The sequence below is a fragment of the Bombus vancouverensis genome, chromosome 15 (assembly GCF_051014615.1).
Source record: "Bombus vancouverensis nearcticus chromosome 15, iyBomVanc1_principal, whole genome shotgun sequence".
Lineage (NCBI taxonomy): Eukaryota > Metazoa > Arthropoda > Insecta > Hymenoptera > Apidae > Bombus > Bombus vancouverensis.
In genome coordinates, this window is record NC_134925.1 from 10,117,313 (window position 1) to 10,144,352 (window position 27,040).

The 27,040-nt window shown below is 38.6% G+C and overlaps 3 protein-coding genes across 18 annotated transcripts in view; 2 read left to right on the forward strand and 1 right to left on the reverse strand.

Annotated features, from left to right (window-relative positions):
• The window catches only part of pHCl-1 (pH-sensitive chloride channel 1), a 92,818-nt gene extending 65,892 nt beyond the window's left edge, over positions 1-26,926 (reverse strand). For 2 of the 16 annotated variants that reach the window (XM_033349896.2, XM_033349894.2), the window contains exon 1: positions 26,618-26,922. The gene's annotated coding sequence lies outside the window, so the exon portion shown is untranslated. Of the gene's footprint in view, positions 1-26,617 lie in introns of all 16 variants that reach the window. The other 14 variants (XM_076624724.1, XM_076624723.1, XM_033349902.2 and 11 more) reach the window with 12 other exon arrangements.
• Positions 14,801-16,519, forward strand: LOC117166160 (trypsin Blo t 3). The gene is made up of 2 exons (XM_033349913.2): positions 14,801-14,964; positions 15,502-16,519. The coding sequence occupies exons 1-2, from the start codon at positions 14,919-14,921 to the stop codon at positions 16,248-16,250; spliced, it is 795 nt and encodes a 264-aa protein (XP_033205804.1). The 5' UTR covers positions 14,801-14,918; the 3' UTR covers positions 16,251-16,519.
• Positions 19,071-20,423, forward strand: LOC117166161 (trypsin-1). Its single transcript, XM_033349914.2, has 2 exons — positions 19,071-19,123; positions 19,608-20,423. Exons 1-2 carry the CDS (start codon positions 19,078-19,080, stop codon positions 20,354-20,356), a joined length of 795 nt encoding a protein of 264 aa, XP_033205805.1. The 5' UTR covers positions 19,071-19,077; the 3' UTR covers positions 20,357-20,423.
• Positions 26,927-27,040: the final 114 nt, after the last annotated feature.

The window sequence follows — 27,040 nt, forward strand, 5'->3', positions numbered from 1 at the left end:
CGTAATGAGAATTTAATAGAATTTAACGCGTACGAATTCAGTGTAAATTAGCTACGAAGTAATTATAAATGAAATATCGTTTTAACGCAACTTTGCTTCTTAATGGGTTAAAAGACACCATATTACGTAGATGTAGCCACCGCTTCCTCACCGCTTTAATTAACACGGAATTTAGCGTGGAAAGCATAAAAAGAAGATTCTTTCTTGTTAAGGGACCAAGCTCGAACGCTTTGTAATTTATGGACCGTTGGGCCTTCGTGTTGTGCTTAAGGCTCGTTCTTTCGCATATATTTTATCGAGAGGACCTTCCATCCCTGACAAGTGCCCACTCGATTGCACGAACCGATACCGTAAGCAAGAGATCCGAAGATATTCTTGTACCTAGAGCATCTCTAACTATTCTCGTTCTTCGCACTTCACCTCGGTCGCTCGTTTTACAAATCCTCCCGACGTAATAATTCAACTCGACTAATTTACAAAACTTGTATAAACCTGAAAAATCATTTGGCAATGGTCAAAAAGTTTAGCAATTATTATCTCGTTTGAAACATTGTTTGATACACAAGAATGGTAATCTTATCAGTTTCGTGTAAGAAAATTAGGTATTTTTTAATCTACATTCGTCGTTTCTTTCGATCGATATTTCCAACAATTCTCAGATTCGTATTGTTGTTGTACTCGTAGATACTCGATTTCGCGTATATTATACATTGTTTTACATTGTTGGTGATTCAGACTCGGAGCAGATGTTTCGCGATCTTTCGTGCAATTCGCTTCAAACACAAACTTAGGGTAGAAAACTACGATGGTTAACGTAATCGTATAACTGCAAATAGTTTCAACGATCGTTCGCCACGCTCGTCGCAATTCTGCATGAAGAAAAAATTCTGTTCGATCGATCGTCCCCCCGATACCTTGGATTAATTGTCATATTTCGAACGAAACCGGTGGATGTCGTAAACACTTGTAAAACCGGTAGTTTATGCCGTAGAAATATCCGCGAAATAAACAAACGGAAAGAAGAAATATTTGGTAAAATGGATGAAATAGATGAAAGATTCGAATATACGGAATGGCCCGACCTTCGGCAAAGCCATGACACGGTGGTATCTTTCCGTGCCAGTCAGACTAGCTTCCACGGGCATTTTCAATCAGCCTAGCCTAATATTTTTACAAAGACTTTTGCAAGCCATTCGTACGCATCGTTGATCATTTCAAAGGATTTCTAATGCTTTCTGGTCATTGAACGATTACGATATACGAACTCGCTGTATGTAGGCCAAGGTTTTCTGAATAGAGCACGTTCAACTAAATGTGCACCAGGTGGAAACGATATAGGTAGGTCGTAAAGTAAAGTGTTAAGTAGGGTCGCTAATTGATCTAACTGCAGCAGGGGTTATACGCGCTGCACACGCATGCAGGCACCTACGTCAGCCTTTTAAATCAATTGAATACCACCCCAGGGTAGAAAGCACGATATGTCACATTCCCACCTTTTTTTAAATAAATGCAAAAGAGACCGTAGTCTACTTATGCGAGTGCTTTAAAATAGAATAGCAAAGCGAAAGAAAGTTTATAGTTAGCTAAGCAATTTACTTGCCTATATGCGCGTGTTAGTATAACTTTTGTGTTAGATATTTTACACCATGTTGCCGATAGCTATCTATTCCCAAGTATATGTATCATATACCATACAGTGGTCGAAGTTCTCATCGAGCCACTATATTTTTTGATAAAATATTATCTATTTAGATCTGCAGATGATACACATACAACTTATTGAACTTTTGAACTTATTGAAGCAGGCATACCTCATAGCATCGTTGTGGGGCCAGTAATACACGCTATACACTGAAGATATTACTACTATTACCGAAGCCCCAATATTTAGATCTGCAGATGGTACACATCAAATATTATCTAATTATTCCGTTTTGACGACGATGGAAATTTCGACCACCGTATCTACTCACTGCTCTTGTCAGATACGATCTTGTTTCGGTGCATGACCTACCAAATTCGCTAAACACGCTACAGAAAAGGAAGAAAAAGAAGTTCTAGTTTTCCTCGACGATATATATTGGTTTTTGCCACCTACTATAGGTCGAACGTCTGTCACGTTGACTATTCGCGTTATGGTCGCTAATAAAGTTGAAAATTTCATGCGACCTTAAACTTGCAATTAAACGACAAAATTTTCCTCCGTAAGACTACACCGCTTTTCTTACCGTTCGTATCTAAGCTTGCTTTCGTCGACTACCGTAGCTCGAATTAAGAGTCTCGGTCTCTGAAGCTTGTAAACTTCTACTATTGGCCAATTGTACGATCACGCTATAAGAAACGAAAAGCGAAACTTCGACGTCGTGTACGAGTGGCAATTTAGTGTAATAAGGAGCGAGTTGACTATGGAGAAAGAAAATGGGGTTAATAACCCGCTTGAAGAAGCCCTGCTCTACCATTTTACGTGCTTCTTCAAAAACGACTATCCCGTTAAAAAGCAGACATTACGAGATGACACTATAGGGCGGAGATACGTCCCATTATCCCCATAATTGTCTACTCGTAGTTTCCTACTCTCTTCTGTCTTATGTCTTAAAGCTTATGCCGTATTTCTGTAAAGTGGGACAATTACATGCGCATATATGGATATCCTGCGTGTAATATGTAGGACATCTTTCTTTTATCGCAAACATCGAGCAAAATAGGCTCGAAACTGTCTTTATTTTTCGCCAGAATTTAACCAGCGTTCTGAACCGATACGTATTCGCACGAACGAGAAAATTTTGTTCGTGCAGTGGCGATAGTTGCTCGGAAATTTCGCTGTATTATAGAAAATTTGGTTATTTTTTTCCTATAACGTGGCATGTAAAAATACATTTTTCGAGCACGTTCAAATTTTTATTCGACGCAACGATAATTACAAACTAAATTACGTCGAATTTTTCCACTTATTAACACTTTTCTCGTTTATGCGCTCGTCGCTGTACGTTGCTGTAAATCGAACAAATACTTTTCTTTTTTAGAACGTATCGCAAAAATATTCGATTTACGAATCGAGGTAATGCTTCCAAAAGAATTGACATATCCAATTTCGGAAATGCCGATGCGATCGAAATACAATACGTACGATGCTATATCGAAATCCGTTGTTCTTTACCGGTACAGTTGTACGCATTTTCAACTTAATCTCGACCGGTTGAATTTTTCTTCGGATTAACTTTTATCTTATTTATATAAAAATGCTACGTAAATTGTGCCTCCTCATCCGTGTAAATAGGCTATCAATCTTGTAGTAAATATAACGTTGCGGTATAAGTTGATTGTAAACGGTGCTTTCAAAGCTTACCGAAGATAGCAATAAAGTATTTTCATTATTCACTTAATGAACAAACATTTAGAAATTAATGACGGTCACTATAGGCGAATGCTATAAACGCGAGTTGTAAAATTCAATGGACAGAATGGACTAAAACGTTTTCCTTATTTTTTTAATGATCGAACATTTAGAAATTATGACGATAGCCACTATAGATGAATGTTATAAATGGAAATTGCCAACTTCCATGGACGCAAGTTACGTATAATAGCGACGATATTTTTCCCTATAAATATCCCGATCAACGTTATGAATAACGTAACGGTATCATCGTTATGAATAACAATCAGTTAATCTGTCGATTCACTTGCGCGTATGGTTTGCGTCGAAATGTCGCGTAGATCGAGCAAATGGAAAAGAATCCTCGCACGCCACAGTTTCGTAATCGCGTCAAGCGTATCAACTCGTCAAGCTTATCGCTAGATATATCTGATTAATTCCTTCGTTAGACGTACGAGAGTACTCATCTTCGCAGATAAACGAAATTAACGATCGATAGTAATTTCCAATTACATGTTACAATTCGCACGTACTGTTCACACCGGTCTGACAACACGAGAACACAAGCAACACGATCGTTCACATTTTTCATTTCACGCTGATAATAAAAATCTTGTTTCGTTTCGGAATTTCACCGAGTGCACACTCGAAACACCGTTACCGAACGCTATAATTAATGGAGCAATTGGTAACCAGGGCGATAGCATTATTATACGGTGCAAGCGAGTTGTAATCATGATTATAATCCCAAACGTGTTCTCGTTTTGCACGTGCAGCGTCGATTAACGCGTAACGATAACGCAACCTCCGAGTAAATTGCATGAAAGATCGTAGCCTGTTAGAAATTTCAACGCCAAAACCGAACAGCTCTACTGTGTCATCGATTAATCGAGAGCGAAGGAAGCGTCGAAAATCGTATTACGTTGCTTGGAAAGCGTTTCGACGAGAAGAGACCACGAGCCTGTTCAAAAAATAACTAAAGCTTATCGGCAGAAAAGGTGCATATATTTTTGAACGATACATCGACTTTTGTAAATACCTTCGAATGTTGCCGAAATTTGGCTACGAAACTTCACGACAATCCGATATATCGAACAATTTCTCGGACAATCTCGTTAAATCCTTTTTCCTCCTAGTTCTCGCGCAAGACGTTACGATCACGTAAAAATTACAATTCACCAGGATGAAAACTACGTTTCGACGAGAACGTTCAGCCGTTTTACGACCAGTAATATTCATTTTTTAACGAGCCAATGTTTAGATAGCTTAGCCTCGTACTGACTACGACCGACGCGATACTTGCTTCGAGAAACTTTACTGCGTGCAAAAGGTTACAATTTGCAGTTATTATAAATGAACGAGATGCATATTAAATGGGCGGCCTTGACCCCGTAAACAGTATTTTCGTGATTTAGCCGAGTGTCCTTCGTACATTCTTAAAATAACTCACAACACAGAGACTCGCACCGATCCCAACAAGACTTGGCACAGCTGTACCGGCATTGGTAATTAAATAACGAGGCTGATCTTCCATCTGAATATCAATTCCTTCATCGCCTGCTAATTATTTACGCTTGGTATTCTTGAACAACCTCTGATACGAACGAAAGTCAATCTTTCGCGATAGGAAATATATGATCGCGAGGTATCGTGTCATTCTGCGTGCACTTACCAGTTGTTTGTTAACGTGACGGCTCACCAAACTTGTACGATCGTGTTATGCGCGTTGTTATAGAAAACATTTTGAAATTTCATTGGCAGACATTTTATAAATTTTCCATAATTTGTTTTGTTAGGAAAATTTCATTTAAAAATCTTCTACGATAAATGTTCAATTACTTTCACCGAACATTCTATACATCTGTAACGTATTTGTGTCTTCAGTTTCGAAATGATTTGTTTCAAACTTTAGCAATGTGTTCGTGACAATCGTACCGTGTATTGTACAAAGTCCTTTGTACGGCACGAATAATAAATTGAGAAATTGTTCGTATAAATATCCAAATACCTTTGCCGGCTATTGTATTTGATCAGCGTAACAGAATGAACGTCACACGCTAATTATATATTAATTGAAAATTCCGGTTGCAATGGTACGTCGTGTAAACGTTAATTCCGATTAAAAGCTAGTGGTAGCCTGATGAAAATAAGGATAATGCAATGATTTATTTAGACGAAAAGCTCTCGAACCTAATAGCTTTCGAGTATTTCTCTGTATCCTTTCACGAGAATCATGGAGGCTAATACTCCTGGGCCAAAGTGGGAACTAAAAGCGGTGGTAAATGGGGTCGGTCAGTCTTCGATACCGTTATACGCAGCAACCTTCTCCCTCTCCTACTCTTTCGCTTTTCCACCCTCTGACGTCACAGAGTAGACAGAGAATCAGCTCTCTCCCACCCCCTCCTCTTAGCTTTCATTTCGGGTCAACCGAGGTCGAGCTATAATACCGTGTTCGACTTACGTTCTCTTTCTCTTCTTTCACACTCGACGAACAATACGAACGGTCCGTTCCTTCTGTCGTCTTCCTTTGGATCCGATTCCTCCAGCGTTCGCGTTCGCAACGCTTGCGTTCAGATTTTCAATCTGAAATCCAGCGGGTCCCGCTGATCACGGTATCGTATAGACGACAAGGAAGCGATTCCGCGTGAAGAAACAAGTCGAAGATACAAAGGAAGGTTTTTCGCATGACGTCTCGTTCTCGAGGAAATCGAGTTTGTTAAAATTTGTCAAGTACAGCCGCGGACAAAAATAAATGGACAGTAAATAGTAGTAGTAGTAGTAGTAGTAAGTGGAAGTAGATACGATCGAAGTTTAATCAAACTATTAATAGTCGGTGCGCGTTCATACGTTCACGCGAGCATCCAAATTCTGACATTGTGCGAGTCATCCCTTGGATATAATAGATCGATAATTTCATTCAGTGCTTCTTCTCGCTACCTATTAGAGCTACCTACACGCTACCTACTCTGGTGACACAAATAGTACTTACTCCCGTTAGCTGCAACAACACAGTGCAGGCTAAGAACAATGTTAAGACAGCATATGTAGAATTTTTAAAGCCTACTAGATGCTATACAGCAACAACGACACCCCAGTGTTATGTATATACTTGATTCGTATTGTGGTGGCACTCGACCACGGAAATTTCCAACGGCTTCGCGACACAAAGCGCTATACCTTCAAAGCGTAAGGCCGACAGGCCTAACGTACCATCGATATCCCTATGATTCTTTCGCCGAATATTCGGAAGAACACATACGCGGCAATAGTCGCGGACTTCTAACGAACGCGCGCGTAGTGGGGATATCGAGGGGTAACAAAGAAAAGAATCTGTTCGGTTTTGAACCAAAAGATTCGTTCTGGCCCGAGCTGCGAAGTGCGAAAGGTTCAGCGAAGCAAACACAATTAGAGAAACAAGTCGTCGACTCTTGAGAGTTCGGTGTTGATCGTTATTTGTTATTAATCGTTGTTAACCGTCGATCGTGGTTAATCGTTATTTGTCGTTAATCGTTAGAAGTTTGATAAACGTTATTGTCGAAAATCAAAAGTATTTGTTGTGGGCATGTTCAGCGACGATCACCTCGGTATTAATATTTAGAATCTGTATTATAAAAATACGTATTTGACGAAACTTGGTGGATAGCCGTTTCCACTACCTGCCAGCTTATTTTTGTTCGCTTATTTTGTATATATTTCACATAGAATTACTGTTTCGTCGATTGCGCCACCATTACTCTGTATATCCTACTTGTCACATTGTCAAGACGCACGTCGTTCCGTAGTCTGAAATGAAATTTGTATATCGAACTGGTTATTTCGTTAGCTTTAGGGATTTCAGTCCTGACACCGCTAATTTTATTCGCGTCTCAGTTGCAATGGGTGCACGCTCGACAAGCGGAAACGAAATCCAGCTGTGCCATTGATAGACCGGAAACACGGTAGAATGGCCTGACTCGTCACTGGCAGCCTCTGACAGCTCTCGATAAAACTTCTCTGACAATCGAGGCGAATGCCGAGAAAATCCGCGCTTTACCCCCGATGGTTGTTGCTGCAACATTTTCCATACAGAGCCCACCTACAACGTGGGCTTAACTTTTAAACGAGCAGCTTTAAAAACCGATAGAAACTTCGCCGTTAATCCTACGGAAATTCTATTCATCCCATCGTTTTACGTGTCGCGTTACGCGTAATAGCCATGAAAGGGAACGATACGCTTGTCAGAATCGCCACTCGGGTCATTCTCCTTCTTCGTCCACTGAATGATTAATACAAACGCATAATATACAGGCCGTTTCATAATACGCGGCACCCACTTGGGAAATGGACAGGGGACGCAAAAGCAACGTAAAAAGTCCATACAAACGCGTGTCCCACTCGACCCTGTTTCAAACATGTAGCCACCCACTTTCGTGTTACGGGAATACGCAACAGCTTATCTTCGTGCAAGGTGCTCGAAATGGCTACTGTCGATGGTTCGTCGTGTCAAAAAATTTCACAATCTCTCGGAAATTCCAGACGTACGTCGATTAAAACGGATGGAGGATAGCCACTTGGAGCGTAGTTTATCGTACAATTATCGAAACGTTAAAGACACAAAAATGGCTATAATAATGGCAAAATTGGTAAAGATACACGATGTTGAAAAATCAGAGATATTAAAAAACATGATATTGAAAATTATCTAAAGCGCATATTGATCCCTCAGATATCTGGGTAACAGAACGCTTAACTATAGAAAAACCTTAGATATACTGATATAATAAAGTGGTATCATTGCGATAAAGACGATAATAGCAACGATTTTATAAAAATGGGAAAAAATGGAAACAGCAAACGAAAATAATGAAGAAATGATGAAACAATCGTGACATTGGGAAAAAAGCTTCAACGGTGCGAAGTACAAAAAGAACTCTAATCTAACTCTATGCAGTTATTTATCCCAAAGAAATTATGTGACTCGGAAAGCAAAATAACATGCGATTTCAGGAATCTATCGATCAATTCCAATCTGTATATGACTAAATAAAATTTCATATCAGGAAAGGGATTTTTCTATTATCCGAACGCTTTTGTATCCCTGTTAGTTCTGATAAGAGAGGCTCTAGTGTATCAGGATATCTGCACATCTCATAAAAAACACGGCAATTAATTTAGATGGTCAAAGATTAAACGGTCGTCAAGATTTCGAATATGTAGAAAAAATTTCCTCTACGATATATCGATGCTCGCAATTCCGTGGTTTCAACCCTTCGCGAGTAAACTGGATCGTTAAAAATCGAAATGAAATTTCATCCTTGAATTTCTTTCTCGTAAACGTTTGTCTCGATCGAAAAATAATTGCTTCGAATCTCTGCAAACGTTTCGCTGGAAAATTCCAACGTATTTTAGAAAATGTAAAAGCTTTAGGTAGGACAGTCTAAGTAAAGAGAGCAACATTAGATAAACTCTACATTGGTAATTCATACTAATCAACGATGTATTTTCTGCCTTTTCTTATTTTCCATTTCCATACTTATCAATGGAGAGGTATACGAGAATATGAGAAACGAATGAAACATCATTCGCGAAAAAAAAAAGAAACGAACAAATGCCAGATCAAATGTGTTAGAAAATATTTTTTCAGTGAAAAACAGGTGGTTTATTTTTAACTGAATTGCCTGCTTCAAAGAATTTCCTGTACACACAGCCCTGAATAATTGACGAACCGACTCGTGGTTTTACGACCAGCAATGTACAAGAGACAACAGTATCGCTCAAGATTAATTCAAACATTTACTGCTGAACCAACATAGCCGAGGTTCTTATAACAGCGTTTCGAAGTTGAAAGAAAGAAAATTCTACCGACGACGATGAAATATCATTTCATCCTATCGTACGATACAACATGGAACAGTTTGCAACTTAAATTACGTATTCGTGTATTTAATTTACGGGATAAAGTCCCATTAGTGTACATAGTAGCGCTCAAGCGATTAATATTATTGTCAATACTATTGTCAATATTACTGTCAATATTACTGTCAATATTTAAAGTTCTTAACATTGTATCGATAATATATGTATACTGATTGTCTAGAGGATCTCTTATGTACGATAATGTTGAGAACCTTAAATATTGACGATAATATTGATCGTCTGAATGACGCTCCTTAAACCCTTAACCTACGATTTACGTTCGAGAATTTTGGACCGAAAACGTAAACAAGCTATTATACAGGGTGGTTGGTAACTGGTGGTACAAGCGGAATTTTTCGTTCGAGGCTTTGTTTTCGAGAAAATCGACTTTGAATTTTCGCTCGGTACGCGTGCACTTTATCGTGTCTCATTATAAGGGATCTCACTGTAGATCGTTGTCTCGATGGAAAAATTGAAAAAAAAATTTTTTATTCTATATTTTCGACTTCTCTTTTCGCGTAGAATCACCCCCTTTCCGCTTGTACCACCAGTTACCAACCACCCTGCATATTATATTTGGCCCGATCGTCGTACTACGGGCTAAGAAATATTCGACGATTCCATGTTATTGTCAATAGAGGAAGTAAGTTGCTAATTTTGGATATTGATTTTTTATCTCGGGTATACAGGCTACAAAGATTAAGAGTGTGCAGCATTTTCGTGACATTTTCAATAATCTCACAAAGAGATGTTTCGAGCAAGAGTTAAACAAACTCGAAACCTGGTTGCAAACAGCAATAAAAAGAATTTTTCAACAATTTGCTTCTTCAATAAAAAGTCACCTTGATTCTTGCACATGGCACTGTGTATTTTTGACTTGATAGGGTTGTAGCTAACGCCAAGACGAACTCAACGACACGTTACGCTATCGCCTTCGCACGACCTTTTTTGCAATTAGAAACGTTAATATGGAAAATAATTTTATTTCAACGAAATTACGTATTCATAGGTCGTAATACAGTAAGTCGTCAGCTGCAACCCTATCAAATCAAAAAATACACAGTGCCATCTGCAAAAATCAAGGTAACTTTTTATTGAAAAAGTCAATTTTTCAAAAAGTTTTTTATTGCAAATTCAAGGCAATTCGAGGCTGACTAATCTTTGTTTCAAACATTATTTTGTGAGATTATCGAAAATGCTACAAGAATGGCGGATGAAATATTTCCCAAAAAAAAATCCCTTACACCCTACAATTTGTATACTTCATAAATATTGTTGAAAAAAATAGTTGTTATTAATTAATGTGAAAGGAAATATACTTTTACTATACAATAACTGTAGCTGAATGAAAATTCCTCTCGTACAGACACCTGGATTCAACGTAGTTAAGTGTCTCGAAGCCGCATCTCTTCAATATGTATAAACGTGTTAGAACGATTTTTAATTGGAATGATCTTTGATTAAAAATCGAGAAACGATCATTTGGTTAAACAACAAAGTGTACCAAGTACGCAAACACCTACGGAAGTTTGAGAATGGGAATTCTGAATCGAACAAAAGGTTTGATACATTGCCAAACGTATCTGCAACTTTACGCGAGCGATTAATAGAGCCTGAGGCAAAGAATCTTGAATTATAACGACTTGGTACACGTGTTAATGTGCTAGCAAACTAATGGTTCGTTCTTTTGTTCGCGATAACCGACGGTACGTGATAATAATTTTCGCTTGTATTTTACCTATGCCGCAGCAACGATGACCTATTTCTTGGAATAGAACCAATCGTCTTCGTGTCTACCCAAATATTTAGAATTTTAAGATGAGTTCCGCATATCTCGCGTAAACGCGATGCAGTTGTTCGTGCGTCTTCTTCCCAGGGAAAAATGATAGTTCTCTTCGTACATAGCAAACTATATTTCTTAACGCGCCAATGAAAGATTTCAAAACAAAACCTTCCGTGACGTAAGTATGGAAAAATGAGATACAGTAGAAGTTCGTTTATCTCGGCACCGAACGAGCCAATTTTTGTTTACTGTCGGTTATATGAACTCGTACTTGAGCCTTTATTATCCGAACTACGCTCGTGAATACTTTTAGTTATTCAGTTTTAACGCGTACCCAGAAGTCGTTGTGTTTTGTCCAAGCTGATATATAATTTAACACAGTTTCCGTGAGAAATGTTGCTCAACATCGGTTATCCGAACGTCAACCTCTATTATCGAGACTCGTAGCAGCGGTTGCTTGGGGTTGCAAGTGTTTCTCTATTGTCCTAACTCATCGGTTACCCGGAACATTTTACCGGACGAACCAACTTGTACCGTATTTTATGTTCAGTGTAACTTTTTTCACAGTAGATTTCGTTATGTTACCCACATCTGATTTGCTAAAGGACGAGTTCCTTCGCTTTTCTGCAGTTATCTGATAGATACGGTTTATTGGAATGATCTAGCAGAGTCTCGTTTACAGGAAGAACCTGGCTTGCTGCTTCTCTTTCGCTATGGACGATGCTCGATATGTTGAGTAAAACGCACGTTTTCACAGAGATTCGAGTTTGGTATTGCCAAAAGAGTTCAGTACAGGACAAGCCAGTCTACAAGTTCGACAAACATCCTTCGCGAAATTGCCAGTGCACACAGCGATATGGCGCAATTAATTTCTTAATTAATGGGGAACGAACGCAGGATAATTGAAGATATTGGGCATTCGAGGTAAAGGAAACAACGAAGTTTTGTTTTGATTTGAACCGTAGAAGGCACGAAGAAGGTAAAGAACACAGTAGGATTATTCCTCGGCGTAATACGTAAGAGGATATTTATTATTTATATAGCTGTTGCGGAGTTTCATCCTCTTAGCTGGCCAAGCAACGTTGTTACTCGTAAAAAATGTAAAAATGTCAGCGAGCTTACTGCGAAAGCGAGAGAGAGAAAGGGAGAGAGAGAGAGAGAGAGAGAAAAAGTATTTTCGAGTATCGTCATCAAGAGAAAATACTCGTTCCATTTCCCTCCTCGGGACATAGATTACATAGAAGAGCGCTGGGTGTCGAGCAAGATAAGGAAGAAAATTCCTAGAAAAATTCGTCAAATGCCAATTCGAAATTCCATCGCAATAGAATACGCTCTAAGATGCGGACGTTTTGTAGAAATTGAAATTTTTCTGGCAACGAGTAGAGAAATGAAGGCCAAACAGAAATTTGTATCGTTCTTTATAAATACCATAACGAACGCTTCATTCTTACAATTCTGAAGCAAAATTAAATACAGCAGCCGAAATTCTATCAACATTTATTTCTCTGGAGTAAGAAACATAAACTGTGAGTGAAACAGGGATTTCTTTCAACACCTTTTACGAGCTTTTTTTAACGTTCTGTGCGTCCGCAAACTTCAAAGTTGAATTATACAGGAGAAATTGCAAAATACACAGCATTCAATTTTCACAAGAACCAAAGCACCGTGTCTGTGCCGCGAGGCAATGCGCCACAATTTATCGCTCTCGCTCGCATCAATCGAATTTCTTCTTTTCCTAACAACGACAAAATCGTGCTGCAGCCGCGTCGTCAAACGCGCTATTATAAAATATAAACTGAACGTCCTCTTCGTAAGCGACAAAACTGTACGGCGACAGATCGTTGCCAGTGTGCCCATTGCCTTGTAGCGCAGATACGGTACTTTGCTGAAGTAATACAAGTCGAATAAACAATAATTTAACGATAAGTAAATACCAAGTCGATGCTAAAATATTTATCGATCCATACTACATTACCACATTAGTTTATCCGTATAACTTTATTTAGAAAACCAAGTTACACGCACTTATCGTCAAGAGTATAGGGACTTAAGGAAGCCAGGAATTAGGCGATACTGTGGTGACGTTACAGAAAGTGATTTAAAGCAAAAAGAATAACTTTGACGGCGATTGACTGTCTATAGCAGTTAGTGCTACTTTAAGCTATTCGGCTTAGGAAACCCTGGCGATTTCACGCATCGTTCATCATCGCTCGACAACACGCGACACTCACCACCGCGGTTAAAACTTCGATATTTTCCACTTTGTACAACCTTCGAATCACGTATGTATGTCGCGCGTCAACGTGTACACTATCGAATCGTTACCGTTCTATTTTCCGATCGTGTACATGTACATGCAGCCGTTCAACATTCAGAATACGTACGCTAGGAAGATGAAATATTAAACCGGCTTGATTTCAGTCCAACGAATATCGTGCGATATATTATATTACAGACGCCTCGAAAGAGCTACTCCTTCTCTACATGTTCCAATTCCTCGCTATCGATTGAACTATATCGACCCCCTCCATATTCATCAACACTGTGCAATGCTTACGTAGAAGGGAAAGCTTCGAAGCTCGTGTAAAAAGAACGGACGCGTTTTATCTTTTTAAGAGCATCAGGACTGTCTTCAGTTCGATCGAACTAATATCGTTATCGAAATTTTACAAGCAACAAATCAGAGATTATCGTCGTTAATATATTTTTCTAGGAAAAAGACAATGGTAAATTTCGTAATGAATGGAATGAAATTTTGCAAGAAAATGTTACAAATTAGGAATCGTGCGATTATCGTGGTGTGATCGTAAGAAAAATTAGGAAACGTATAACATAAGAAACGCCGCATTAGTAATTTACCGATATAATTAATTCGTAAATGATCGTTGTTGATGATGTTGATGAAAGTAACACGGTAAGCACCAAGTAGCAGGTAGCAAGTCATTAAACCGCAACTATCTACTACTATCGTTGAGATTTTCCTGGCGAACGTGCACTTTGCTTTAGTTTTATCTATGTAGGTCAGTAACGAGGGATAAAGGATTGACGCGCAGGGACGAGTTGCAAAATTTCACGCGTCAATGAAATCTGTCACAACCTGGAAACGGCTTAAACCCTTCTCGGGGTCCTTATCAACCAGATCGTAGTTTTCTATCGTTGAAAAGACTTTTTCGAGTTTGAGGTAGAATTCTTATTCGACTCGACGTTTCGTTAGAACTTTACGCCGAGGATTTGCAATTATCGCGCGAAATTGGAGGACACGCGACAAAGTTGACTAGAAACATCGGAACGTAAAAATAATTGTGCAAAATTACGTTTATCTGAATCAAAATAAATACACGATGATAATTTTTTTTTCCCTACTTGAACGAACATCTGGTGAGATACAATTAATCGATAAAGAAAAGTAATAAGCGAAATACTTGGAAGTGGTAAGATGATCAGATTTGATCGGCAGATTTCGACAGATTGAAAATTAATCGAGAAGCGAAGGGAGAAACTCGAATTGAAACGGAAAGACCGTGATGACGTTTCGAACTTGCCTAGTGACACGTGCGTAATAATCGAGCCTCAGCATCGATTGATCGATAGCTCTCTCGAAAACTAGATTAAAAGCCATCGATAATAGTTTAACTGCGTGTCTCTTGACCTCCTCTGCAGCGCAGAAACCTATTAATATCGAACGAAAAAGTGATTCCAGATAAGCTCATCGGGCGATTCAAGAAAAAGATTTCAGATTAGTTTCGAGAGTGTGCGATAGTCTATTTTAAAAGCCACTGATTTTCACTATAAAAACCCGACGGATATCGATTCTGTATCGCACATCAAGCTCTGTCATCGACCAAAGTGCAAGTAACTCTCAGGATGCACAGGCTCACCGTACTTCTCGCTTTCGTCGCCCTAGTGGCCGGTAAGTTAACACGTACACGCTGGTGTTAGGACATGTAACTGTTACATTTACTGTAATAAAATACCAAGGAATTTTACTTTATTTAATCTTTTACCTCGTAAGTCAACTAAAAACAATCGACTATTTTCCGACTCTTGCGCAATAATTTGCGAACTGATAATATCGGTAAATCGACGAGCGACAAGATGTATATTTTCATGAGTTCGATTAAATGATGTAACGAGTGCTATAATTTGGACGTTTATATATCTCTACGTATTATGCACGCTGTATGAATTTGCAAATTTACGCGATCGAAGATTAATCCACAAAGACTTCTGCCACGAGCTTCGAAACTTGATTATCTAATTAAATATAATTCTGCCGCGTTACAATTACAGCGCCTTACAGCTTACAGATACTCACAAAAATTGCGTGATAAGATTTTCTACTTCTCTTCTCGATAGGGATCACATTTGTCACGAGCTCTTCCATCGACGAAGATCAACTACACAACTCGTTATAGTCTTACCAAAGCTCCCTGCCTCTGTGTTTCAGGGAACCCGATAACAAATCAGACGGTGCACCACTTCGTGCAGCGAATGGACGGTCGCATCGTAGGTGGCGAGGAAACGACCATCGAGGCAGCGCCGTACCAAGTGAGCTTGCAACACAATGGTCGCCACTTCTGCGGAGGTAGCATAATCGCTAAGAACTGGGTGGTAACCGCTGGACATTGCACCGATTTCCCAGCCAGCGGCTACCTCATACGTTCCGGCTCGACCAACGTCAATTCCGGTGGTTCGGTGCACCGAGTTCAGCAAGTGATCAGACACGAAAACTATGGCAGCGATCGTCACGGTATCCCATCGAACGATGTCGCCCTGCTTCGCGTGGTGGACTCTGACGCGTTCCAATTCAACAACGCCAGGAAACCTATATCTCTGTATCAAGGAAATCCCGATTCTCTTGTTAACAAATACGGACTGATCACCGGTTGGGGTACCACCGAATCCGGTCAGCTTCCGCTGCGTCTCCGCAAGGTATCGGTTCCTCTAATCTCGAGACCGGCGTGCAACGCAGCGTACAAGGAGGTCGGAGGAATTCCTCAGTGGGAAATTTGCGCTGGAGTTGCGAAGGGAGGCAAAGACTCTTGCCAAGGTGACTCTGGTGGTCCCTTTGTTGTCAATGGCAAACTCGTGGGAATCGTCTCTTGGGGTATGGGCTGCGGAACTGCTAAGTATCCAGGCGTTTACACCGACGTTTCCCACTATGGCTCGTGGATCAGGCAACACGCTCGTATCTAACTCGCGAACAACCCTTTCCTGAATTTAAAAAAGTACTCGACGAATCAGTGCACAGGTTGTGTCGATAACGATTCTAGTCGCGGTATACTGTAGATACGGTATACATGTACGTGCAAATTTAAGGACAAATGATACGTGAAAAACTTTCTTTCTTTTTATTTACCTTTTTCAAGATTTGTTATTAAAAAGTTTGTTAAATTTTCTAATAATATCCGTCAGCCATGTAAATAGCGACTGTACAGAAAATAAATGTTGTTTTATTATCATAACCTTGCTTCCTTTTATTCGAGCTGAACAATGTAGCAGGTATAATGACCGGTGAAAATACTTGAACATTCAGAATAGAAGAGCTGATAAATATTAGGTTGTTCGAAAAGTGTCTTTCTTCTACAGACCCGTCTTTTACAACGATGCATCTTTATACAGACACGAAACCTAATCTGTCGAACGTTGTGATCTTTATTTTGATAGAACAAAATGGATCACACGTAATTCGATAAAATAATATAAAACGGAAAATGTGCATCCATTATTTGCTTATAAAACGAAAGAAACTATTCAGACCACCTAATATATCAGGTTGACCTACGAAATTTCTTAAAATTGTATCAACTGTATTGAAATACTAACTATCGTGGTGGTTATATTGATAAAATGTTAGATCAGTCTGAAAATCTATATGGAAATCTCATAAATTTGTTTTCGACAAACATAATGCGTGTAAATGAGACTTTCTTTCTTTCGACATGTAGAAACAGTCAAATCAAATTAATAGAGTTATGCCGACTAGGATATTAGCCAACTAACCGACCAGGGTTCTGGCCGACTAACCGACCAGGCTTTTGGCCGACCAACCGACTAGGCTTTTGGCCGACTAGCCGACTAACCGATTAATCTGCTTCTAAGAAGCTGACTAGTCGGCCGACTACTCGTCTCCGCTTATCAAACAAGAAAAAAATAATTGTTTAATATTGCTAATCCAAAGAGAAATTTTTTTATCATTGTTTGTTATATTTATTTTATTACGTGTTGTTTTTTCGTTTGAAAGTCTTGAAGATTTTTATTATGATAAAATTAAGAAATAGCGGCGCCTACTCCCTAATTATTATTTTATAATAATTAAGTTGTATATAATCTTCAATTGGTTAACTTATTTAGTTTATTTCAATAAAAACAAATAATTATTTTTTATTTCTTAACGTAACAATTATGTTACATACCTATAAATAAGTATACTACATTACTATATATTAAAAAATATTCAAATTAGACCGATGACAGTAAAGAGAGGACATTGTATTTTTATTTCTACACTGTATGAGTAAATAAAAATCTAAGGCCCATCAATCTCGCCGGCTAGTCATCGCCTAGGAAAGTGGCCGGATAGTCGACTTAATCGATTAGTCGGCCACTAGTCGTTACATCTTACAAATTAGAATATACACAGTGAATCCAGACGATCTACGATAAGATTGCTACTTGAGCTTTTAGAATCTTCATCGTATTATGCGTAAAGTCATATCGGGACTAAGTATCGATGTAACTATCGCGATTTTAATACCGCTCACGCGACAAAACCAATAATTTATATAGCGATTTCCATTTAGAGATTAAGCATAACGTACGTGCATAGATTGTATCTACGACAGAAAGTATTAATTTCGATTAATTTGATCTTTATTTATTTTATTGGTCATTACGTGAAAATTTGCATAAATCTAAAATATCGTTAAGGAATGATTAAAACATTTAAATATTACTATCTCGTTCGAAACGTTCCGCGTAAGGATCACAAACGAAGAGTGTGATAAATAGTTTTAAAACGTAATTTTACTTGCTAGTAAAATTAAATCTGTATTTTTATATCGTAGCGAACTTTTCAAAACTGTCGATTATCGTAATATTAAACATACCTTTGGTCATTTACAAAGGATTCATTTACTTTTAAACTGACGTATCCTTACGAAACGTATAACATAAAAGCATATTTTTTCTTTTCAACTGTATTAGTAATTAATTGCAAGCGACATCGAAATAAAAAAAAAAAATCAGCAAAAATCCAATTATCACCTTTATGCCGTATGTTCTTTGTATTCGATATCATAACGATAATCTCGTGCTGATATAATAAAATTAGATTTTCTTCTTGCCTGTATCTGCTGCGTCTTACTCTGTCGCTATTGCGAACAACGCTGTCTATAAACGACTAAACGCAGATTTAGATTTTGAACGGACTTGGAACTTTTTTTATCAAATTAGTCTCAAAATTTTTATCGGGATTTAGATTAGAGTTCTATAAATACCAAGATATATTTGTTAATAAACTACAGACGTTTATGCTATCATTTTTATATTATAAATTTAAAATACTTGTTACATAGCGGATAGGACAGGCGTCAAATTTAAATAAATAAAATAAATAAATTTTAATAAATTTACCACTTTCTTTGTTATGCTAATAAAGATGTAAAAAATACACGTCCACGTCCCATAATAATTTACAAGAAATATGTATACATCAGCGTATGCATGCGTTATTATACCTTTTTAATGAAAAAGCATAAATTAAACGTAAACAGGTAAAACGAAAGCAAAAAATTAAGAAGAAAGCTTACCGTCAAAACGATAAATTTTGATTGATACGGCTGATTTCATACGAAATCCGCGTAAAGTACGGTGGCTTTACGAATTCTGGTTCTAGCTCTTATCGATGCCACCAATAATACCCTTTGTTCGATATATTTATTGTTTGTGACTCATTTTCATATAAATACACCACAAATTTTGTAGAAAGGCAGACAAACATTGCAACTCCTTGGCAAGCAAGATGTTCACACAACTGAGTTTACTCGCCTTGTTGGCTGCCGCGACAGGTAAGTTCTTTATTCTCAACCATACCCATTCACTTTTCGCTACTCAAATTCATCTAAAGAAATTGTAACTTAAGATATTCAATAACTCGTTATTTACCGAAATGTTCGATTGACTTTGCGATGCTTGACTCGATCACTTTCTGTTGCTAACGTTTATGTGCAAAATTGCAACTGAAAATATTTGGTAAAGTCTCCCGAGCCTTTGATAAAGATATTGGAAATCTACAAAGTCAACGCTTCTTATAACACCCGGACGCTTTTCTACTTAATTCGGCTATTTATAAAATCCCACGCTATTCGTTAAACGTATTTAAAATCCACTGCATCAACCGTGCTCGTAAAAATATAAGTACCACGTGTATATAAATATCCGCAATCTACCTACCGTTTCTTTAATCGCGTTCATAAAAGCGTGAACCTGCATAAATCATTTTAATCGTTTCCCGTATGCTTTAAACCGAAGATAAAATTATTATTCCACCAGCGACCCCGCCGCTGCAAAGACCGATCTTGAACTCCCTATTTCCAACCGGGCAAATCATCGGTGGAACGAACGCAAGGATCGAGGATGTACCACACCAAGTGTCCCTTCAAAGTTCCGGCATCGGCTTCTGCGGTGGTAGCATCATTTCGGACAAATGGGTGATAACAGCTGCTCACTGCATGTCTTATCCACCCGAATGGATCACCGTGAAAGCCGGAACGACGATAAAATCCATTGGCGGAAGCTCACACAAGGTAGCTGAAGTAATCGTCCATGAGAACTATACGACGAATTGGTACGGAGTACCAATGAACGACGTGGCCGTGCTACGAGTTTCGAGTCCCTTCGTGTTGGACAAAACGCGTAATCCTATCAAGATCTTCAAACAAGACGAAGAATCCGCCGTGGGAATCACCGCGACAATCACCGGATGGGGTGCGACGAGAGAAGGCGGTAGCACTACCGAGATCCTTAAAACTGTCGATGTGCCTATCGTATCGAAGAGCTCCTGTAACGAAGCCTACAAATCATACGGAGGATTGCCCGAGGGACAAATCTGCGCGGCGATACCAGAAGGAGGAAAGGACGCTTGCCAAGGGGACTCTGGCGGCCCCATGACTATTGGTGGACGTTTGGCTGGCCTAGTGTCCTGGGGTTACGGCTGCGCCAGACCTGGCTACCCTGGTGTTCACACAGAGGTTGCTGCCTTCAGCGATTGGATCGTCTCCAAGACTGGAATTAAAACGTAAAGTTTCCCGAAACTGGATCTTCCTCTTTTATCTCTAATAAGAGTTACGCGTAAATAACGCACTTGTATGGCACGATAAATTCAATAAAATTTGATTTCTCTCACGAGTATAGAAAGCTAGGATCTGCTGAATCCTATTCTGACCTATTACAAGTCTTCTTCGTATATTTCTTCCTCTTCTTTCCTTTTAGAAAAATCGTGTGCCCTCGTGACGTTAATAAAGAAACCGCTAAGCTATTCCAAAATATGGATCTAGTCGGCATATCGGAGTTAATATACGGTGAACAACTTGGCATCTATAAGCGTTGTCGTTCAAGGGATTCGTTAATTCGTTGATCTTCAACTCGTTTGATCGTCGAGCTACAGGTAAGAGAGAATTTATCTGCAGAGAGATTAGAAGTTGATAGGCCACGAATTATTCGAAAACTAAGAATCGAAATTGCTAGGTATTTTCTCGCAACGCTTAATAATCACTATTACCTTGCTATTATCGTCGCACTTGTGGATCATCGAAGCACGTGGATATAGATCTGTCATTTGCATCGATGTGTTACAAATAAATAATAGATAATGTTGCTAATGGAACAATAGTCGACAGTGGCTTGTTTGGTCCGCGCTCGAGTGATTGCATAAAAGAACGGTAAATGATGCTTCCAATTGCTAATTCATCGTTAATTCGTACACAGTGCTCACATACTGTTACTACAAATCGAGCAACGTCATCGGATGCTTATGAACGTATTGAACTTGGTGCTGTTACTAGTTATATCTCGGTACGCGTAACAAAGCAACCTTTTCGAGCGAACAATTCTCGCGCGCTTCCTACGAATCCGGTTAAAGTCAAAATTAATTCTCCTTTGGTAGAGCCAACAGAGTTTCTGATTCAATCTCGGCTAATGCTCTAACCTTATTCCACATCGAGACGGAAACTAAGGTAAAGTGCGACTTTCATTAACAAATTGCATCGTATCGTTGAAACAACATGGAAACGCGACTTCTATGGAATTCCAGGTTGTGCACCGTCGCGACTGGGCGAAAAACCATTAATAAGATTTCGGGAACGTTGGCCAAATAACCCGAAATGTCGTCCTCGACGACAAAAAGCTCGACGTTATCGGTGGATTAACGACGAGGTTGTACAACAGTGCATCGGTATCACGCAATTAACAGTTGATTTACGTTATCGCGTCAAACGATCGCACTTTGCCAAAGTCCCTTCGATTCTGCCAGCGACCCTGTCGCATCGATACGATTTATTACGTTTTATCTTTAATTCGTACACCTCGCGCGTTTGATATGCTGAAACAAAGGCGCAGATGAAAAACACGATGAATCGCGTTTCGTTTATGAAAGAGCGAATTTTTTAATTCCATATGTCGTCGAATAATTCCAGCTCAAAGCTACCTTTTCGATCGAGTTTGGAATGAAATGCGTTATTAATTTAACGTTACGCTTAAAAACGATAACTCGTACCGTGTAACAACTTTTTGTTAGTCGTATGTTCGCAGTAAACCACTTTTATATACATTTTCAGATTAGTCCCAAATTCTATCAGTATGGTTACAGTAGTCCTGACTCGTTGCTAATAAAATATCGAAATGTTTTGTTTTATACGAACCGCTGATCCGGCTGGAATTAGTTAACTCCGCGGAAGGCAAAATTTTGAAAAAGTGCGGTCGACCATTTTGCTCTACGAGCAATTCGTATAACGCGAACAGTAAAATATTTGTAAAATATTGTAAAATATCGATTGTAAAATATTTCTGTGGTATATATTCAAATAGCTTCGTGAGCCATTGTACTTGCAATATTTTCAGTTTAAGTGTCGCAAAGGGCCTCCGTACATGATATTTTGTCGAGTTTATCGAGGGAGAGAATCCTTTTGTGCAAGATGCGTATTCTTCGCGGCTAAAGGGCTACCGCAGGGAAAATCCAACGTTCAAGGTAAACGTATCGTTTCCTCGCAGGTTAATCGCGACTGACCTCGATCGTATCGTCCTCGTTTGCCAGGTTCGATCGTTAATTCCGCGTTGGCCAAGCAAACGTTCTAAAAATAATTTATCGACTGGGTCCTTGTTCGTGCGTTTGGCTGTTTGCGTTCTTGTCTTCTTTCTCTCGTTCGTCGAACTTTGAACGATCGATCATCCGGATATGCGATAACTGGCAGGTTGACGGATAACGAAATATGCATAGTCAGACAGGTAAGTTGGAACGGTTTGGTCTGGCGAACGGCGGAAACAAAGCGAATTGAGAGATTAAAATATCGAACGGAAGATTGGAAGGTTCGCGGATCTTGACAATTTTCTCGATTCCTGATCCGATTAGCGACTTCATTGAAGGGAGATAGAATTTAGATAGGATTTGCAAAGTTTCATTTTTACTGGCGAAATTCCACTGTGTATCGCTGTGCATACAAAGCGATGAAACGACGCACATGGATGCATATGGACGCACGGTCTGAGGGTGTCGAGTTACCACAAATGCAAATGCACTTACGGTACAATAATACACTGTGCTTTATGACTATAAAACTACCCTAAAATTCTCGGTTCTTGTAGAAGAGAGAATCGAGAAAGAGAGGGAGGTTACTGCATTGGTAAAATGTGAAACTACTGTGAAAATGTAATAGGTAGAAATTACGAGATATTTACTGCAAACATATATCTAAGAAAAAGTTAGTATACAGCATGAATAGCCGCCTTAAGTGCGTAATATGTAAGCGTTAAAGATAATGCCACTGAACATTGATGCCTATAATACTTAAAATACTTTTATCACCTCTGTACTTAATTAGAATCCTCCTGTTCTTCGATCATAAAATGATATTAAAATTAGAAAATTATTTTGTAACTTTCACCAAGACGAGATTTACATAATGAACATGTACAATAATCGAATTAATATTTATCTTATAGTTAACATTTCGTCGACCTTCCTTCTTCACAAACAACTGTCTGCAACCTATTGAGCATGAGAAGCGTCAAGTTTTTAAAGAAATCTAGTTCTATATTTCCCCCGCAAGTTTTTCTTCCAACATTTTTTTCAAACGTTCTTTTCGCTTCTACATTTAGCGTTACAAGTGTCTGCACGTAGCGTACAACTCTACATCCTCCAACATATTTAATAATATAGAAAATATTTCTACTATTGTCACAAAGAAACGTCTAATGAAGATGCCGATCAAAATCTACTCTGTGGCAATATTTTAGGCCTTACATGGTTCTTTTATGGGAAAATTCAATTATCCCATTGACCGTTAAGCATGATAATTTAGCACGTACCCATACACTTTTAATCGATATTTATAGAAGCTACTCAATATTTATAGGTCGACCGACTTGATATTTATAAAGCCGATAGAAGAGCGTGACATTAAAAAAGGGAAAATAGGGGAAGAAAGAAAACAGAAAAGGAGAGAAGAGAGAAAAAAAGGGGGAAACAGTCGCGGAATAACATTTTATGCCGCGAAAATTTGTTCCGTTCGAGAGTTCGGAAAAATATACCGACACCTTTTAACGTTCCTAGCGATGATTATCTTTGATTTACTCTTGTTTCCGGCAGAATCAGAGAAAACAGTGGAGAACAGCAGGTGAAACGTAGTTTGGCCACTCGGAGAGCGCGTGAACTTTTGACCTCGACTCTAGGAACCCGTGCCAACCCCAATCGGACTAGCCTGCTCGAAATATTCCTGTCAACCCTTTAATCGTAGTTGCTATCTTAATTTTATTCATACTACATCGTAACCGAATTATTCACGAAAATAAAAATATCTCGCGTCGAAAGGTTACCAGAGAATAATAAAGAAGCCTCATTGAAAATCGAACGGAACTGGATTTGTTGGTGAAACGAAGAAATGCAACGATCTAAATGGCTTTCCGTTTCTAGAAATTGGTTCGTTTTCTCGTATTATCAACAATGCAAAGGCAATCCCCGTTCATAAGGTCATAACATACGTAAGACACCGATAAAGTCGACGAAGCTGTATATGCATAAATGAATATGCATGCAGGCGGGAACATCGACGACTCACTCGAAAGCTTCATCTTTGAAAACGTAATTAACCGCATACGTGCTTAATACCGAAGGAAGCGAGGCCTGTGTGGTTCGAGCGTCCTCGGGCATCCTCGAGCGTCCTCGAGTGTCCTCGAGCGCAGCTCGATCGCATGTTTTATAAAACTGCAAATATAAAGCGTGTCCGTCGATCTTCGATACACATACGCTTGTACTGTTCGCTCTTTTTCGCAGCTTGTTAACTTGTATCTTACGTATCGTTTTCAACGAGACACGCAGAGCTTTCCTAGGCTTAAAATCTACGCTTGAAATAAACCCAACGTACTAAACGTTTCGCAAATAGTACGGATTACGGATTTTTTTGCATTCGCGAGAAAGTGACAGATATAGCTGTGCGTAGGATGTACGTAATTTGCAAAATTATGTGAGATATACGGTGTAGAAGTCAAAAGAAAAGAAAAATTATAAAGTGAAATTACATCCAAGCGAAATGGAAATATATTAACTTTCCGCTGACATTCTAAGGTGTCGTTGAAAAATTTTAATGTTGATTTGTAGGTTATGATTACAAAGCGCTATCTAACTGAAGATTAGCGAGATGTTATTTCATGCGTTGTTTTAGAGCAAAATTATCACGATCTTTGTAAACGTTTTTCTAGAATCTCGTACTAGTAGTTAAAGGTTAAAAATACAAAAATACATAGAATACATATAATTTACGAAAACATGTAAAATATCCAAGGTACAGTTGCTATTCGTCATAATATTCAGTAGATGAACTAATCTTTGTCTAGATTTTAATCTTTTCCTTATTTTCACAACAATAAATGTTTGTATATAAATATCCACATTTTAATAATACATAATAATATCAAAAATGATTTTCATACGCACGATGAAAAATCATCTTTCGATCGTACAATGCGAATATTTCGAACGCCGAAACCTAACCACTGTAAATAAATATATCTTTTGTAGAATATCATATCCTAATTAGTAATTCTAGGAAGAAATCGATAATATTTCTTTGTCGCGTTGTTCAAGGATCAATGTTAAAGAGCGTATACGATTGCCGGTTGCCTTTGAATTCATTTCATCGAAAGTCGAAACAAGTTACAAAAATGCGATACCAAGAAAAGGTGTTGTAACCTAACCCTTCAATGTTTGCTCTATATATCACGATCGTGTTTGTTTCCGATCATTTTAGGTTAATCGTTCGACCGATTTATTCGTAGCAAAGATGTCACAATCGCAACGTTTGGAATTTATCTAGAAGCTAAACATGTTAAAAAAAGCCTAAACAAAGCTCAGCTGATCTTATTTTTGGCACTGAATATTTATCGGACGAAAATGTAATCGTTTTCGAATTTCGAGAACGAAATCGTCTTCAAACTAAGATATCGTTTCGATGAAAAATTCTGCGATGATTCTTTGCATATACATATAATGAACAAAGTATCGCTATTCGATAAGTATCGATCCAATATGGTGGATTAATGGCGAACAAATGGAACGTTTCGATCGAAAGATTCTTCGCATGACAACTGAATTCGATCGAATTAGACGAGACTGACATCGATTAAAAGAAAAGAGAACTAGCTAGTTTCATTTCTAATATATTACGTCGTATATATCACATATGTACTGTTTCTACGTGCCTAACTTGCCTATCGCACAAAACAGTCAATAAACAGCATCGAATAACATTAACAAGACGTTATCGAAAAAAATGTTAAACATCGTCTTCATTTACTACACTAAAAATTAACATTCAAAAGTCATGTGTTTACTTAGCAGCTTAAATAAAGAACAAATAATAGGATCTTTCATCGCGCCCAAACACGCTATATTTTATTCTGCGTTATAAGATATACGCCCTACATTTCAATGTCGAAGAAGACGCAACTAGAGTGAAAAATTCGATATAAAAAGCGATAGGTCATGAGGCAAGTTAATTGTCAATCGAATATCTACAATGGCTACAAAAAGTATTTACGGATTATCGTATTTATTATAATGCTTATATAGTAATTTATTAGATTCAAGTACATTAAAGTGCGTGTCATTTAATAGTATTTTTATATGACTGCAAGAACTTGATACTGTAAAAATGGAATATTTTTTCATAGATCGAAGACTCGCGACGATTATCGATCTATAACGAATGTTCGCGTTTCCGACCAGAAATTCCTCAAAGAATCTCGTTATGTCACTGGCGAATGCATATCTGGCACATGATCAAAAGACTCACCGAAACGATGATCTCTGGTAACGCGTCCGTTTAGATACTCCTCCGCTGATTCGTCAACTCGCTCCGGAAGTTAACTTGACCTTCAATCTGTTGGATCGACAAAGAACCGCACTATGATACTCGAGCAGGGCATCCGAGGTCAGGTCCAGAACAATACACTATTAAGAGAAACGTAAATGGACGTATGCGGCAAATAATCGCGCAGAAAGACGTTAGTAAAGACACGCACCCGACCGCGGTAGCTTTTAGACTGAGGGTTGTTTCGGCGCGACACTACCGCACCGCCACCCCTCGACCAGCCGGCTCACTAGACGCCAAACCGCCGCACCGCCGAACTAACGCGAACCAACCAAACTACAAAACCATTCGACGTTCACTCCTGCCAGCTATTGTTTCGCAAAACGATTGGCTCGAATCAAGCTT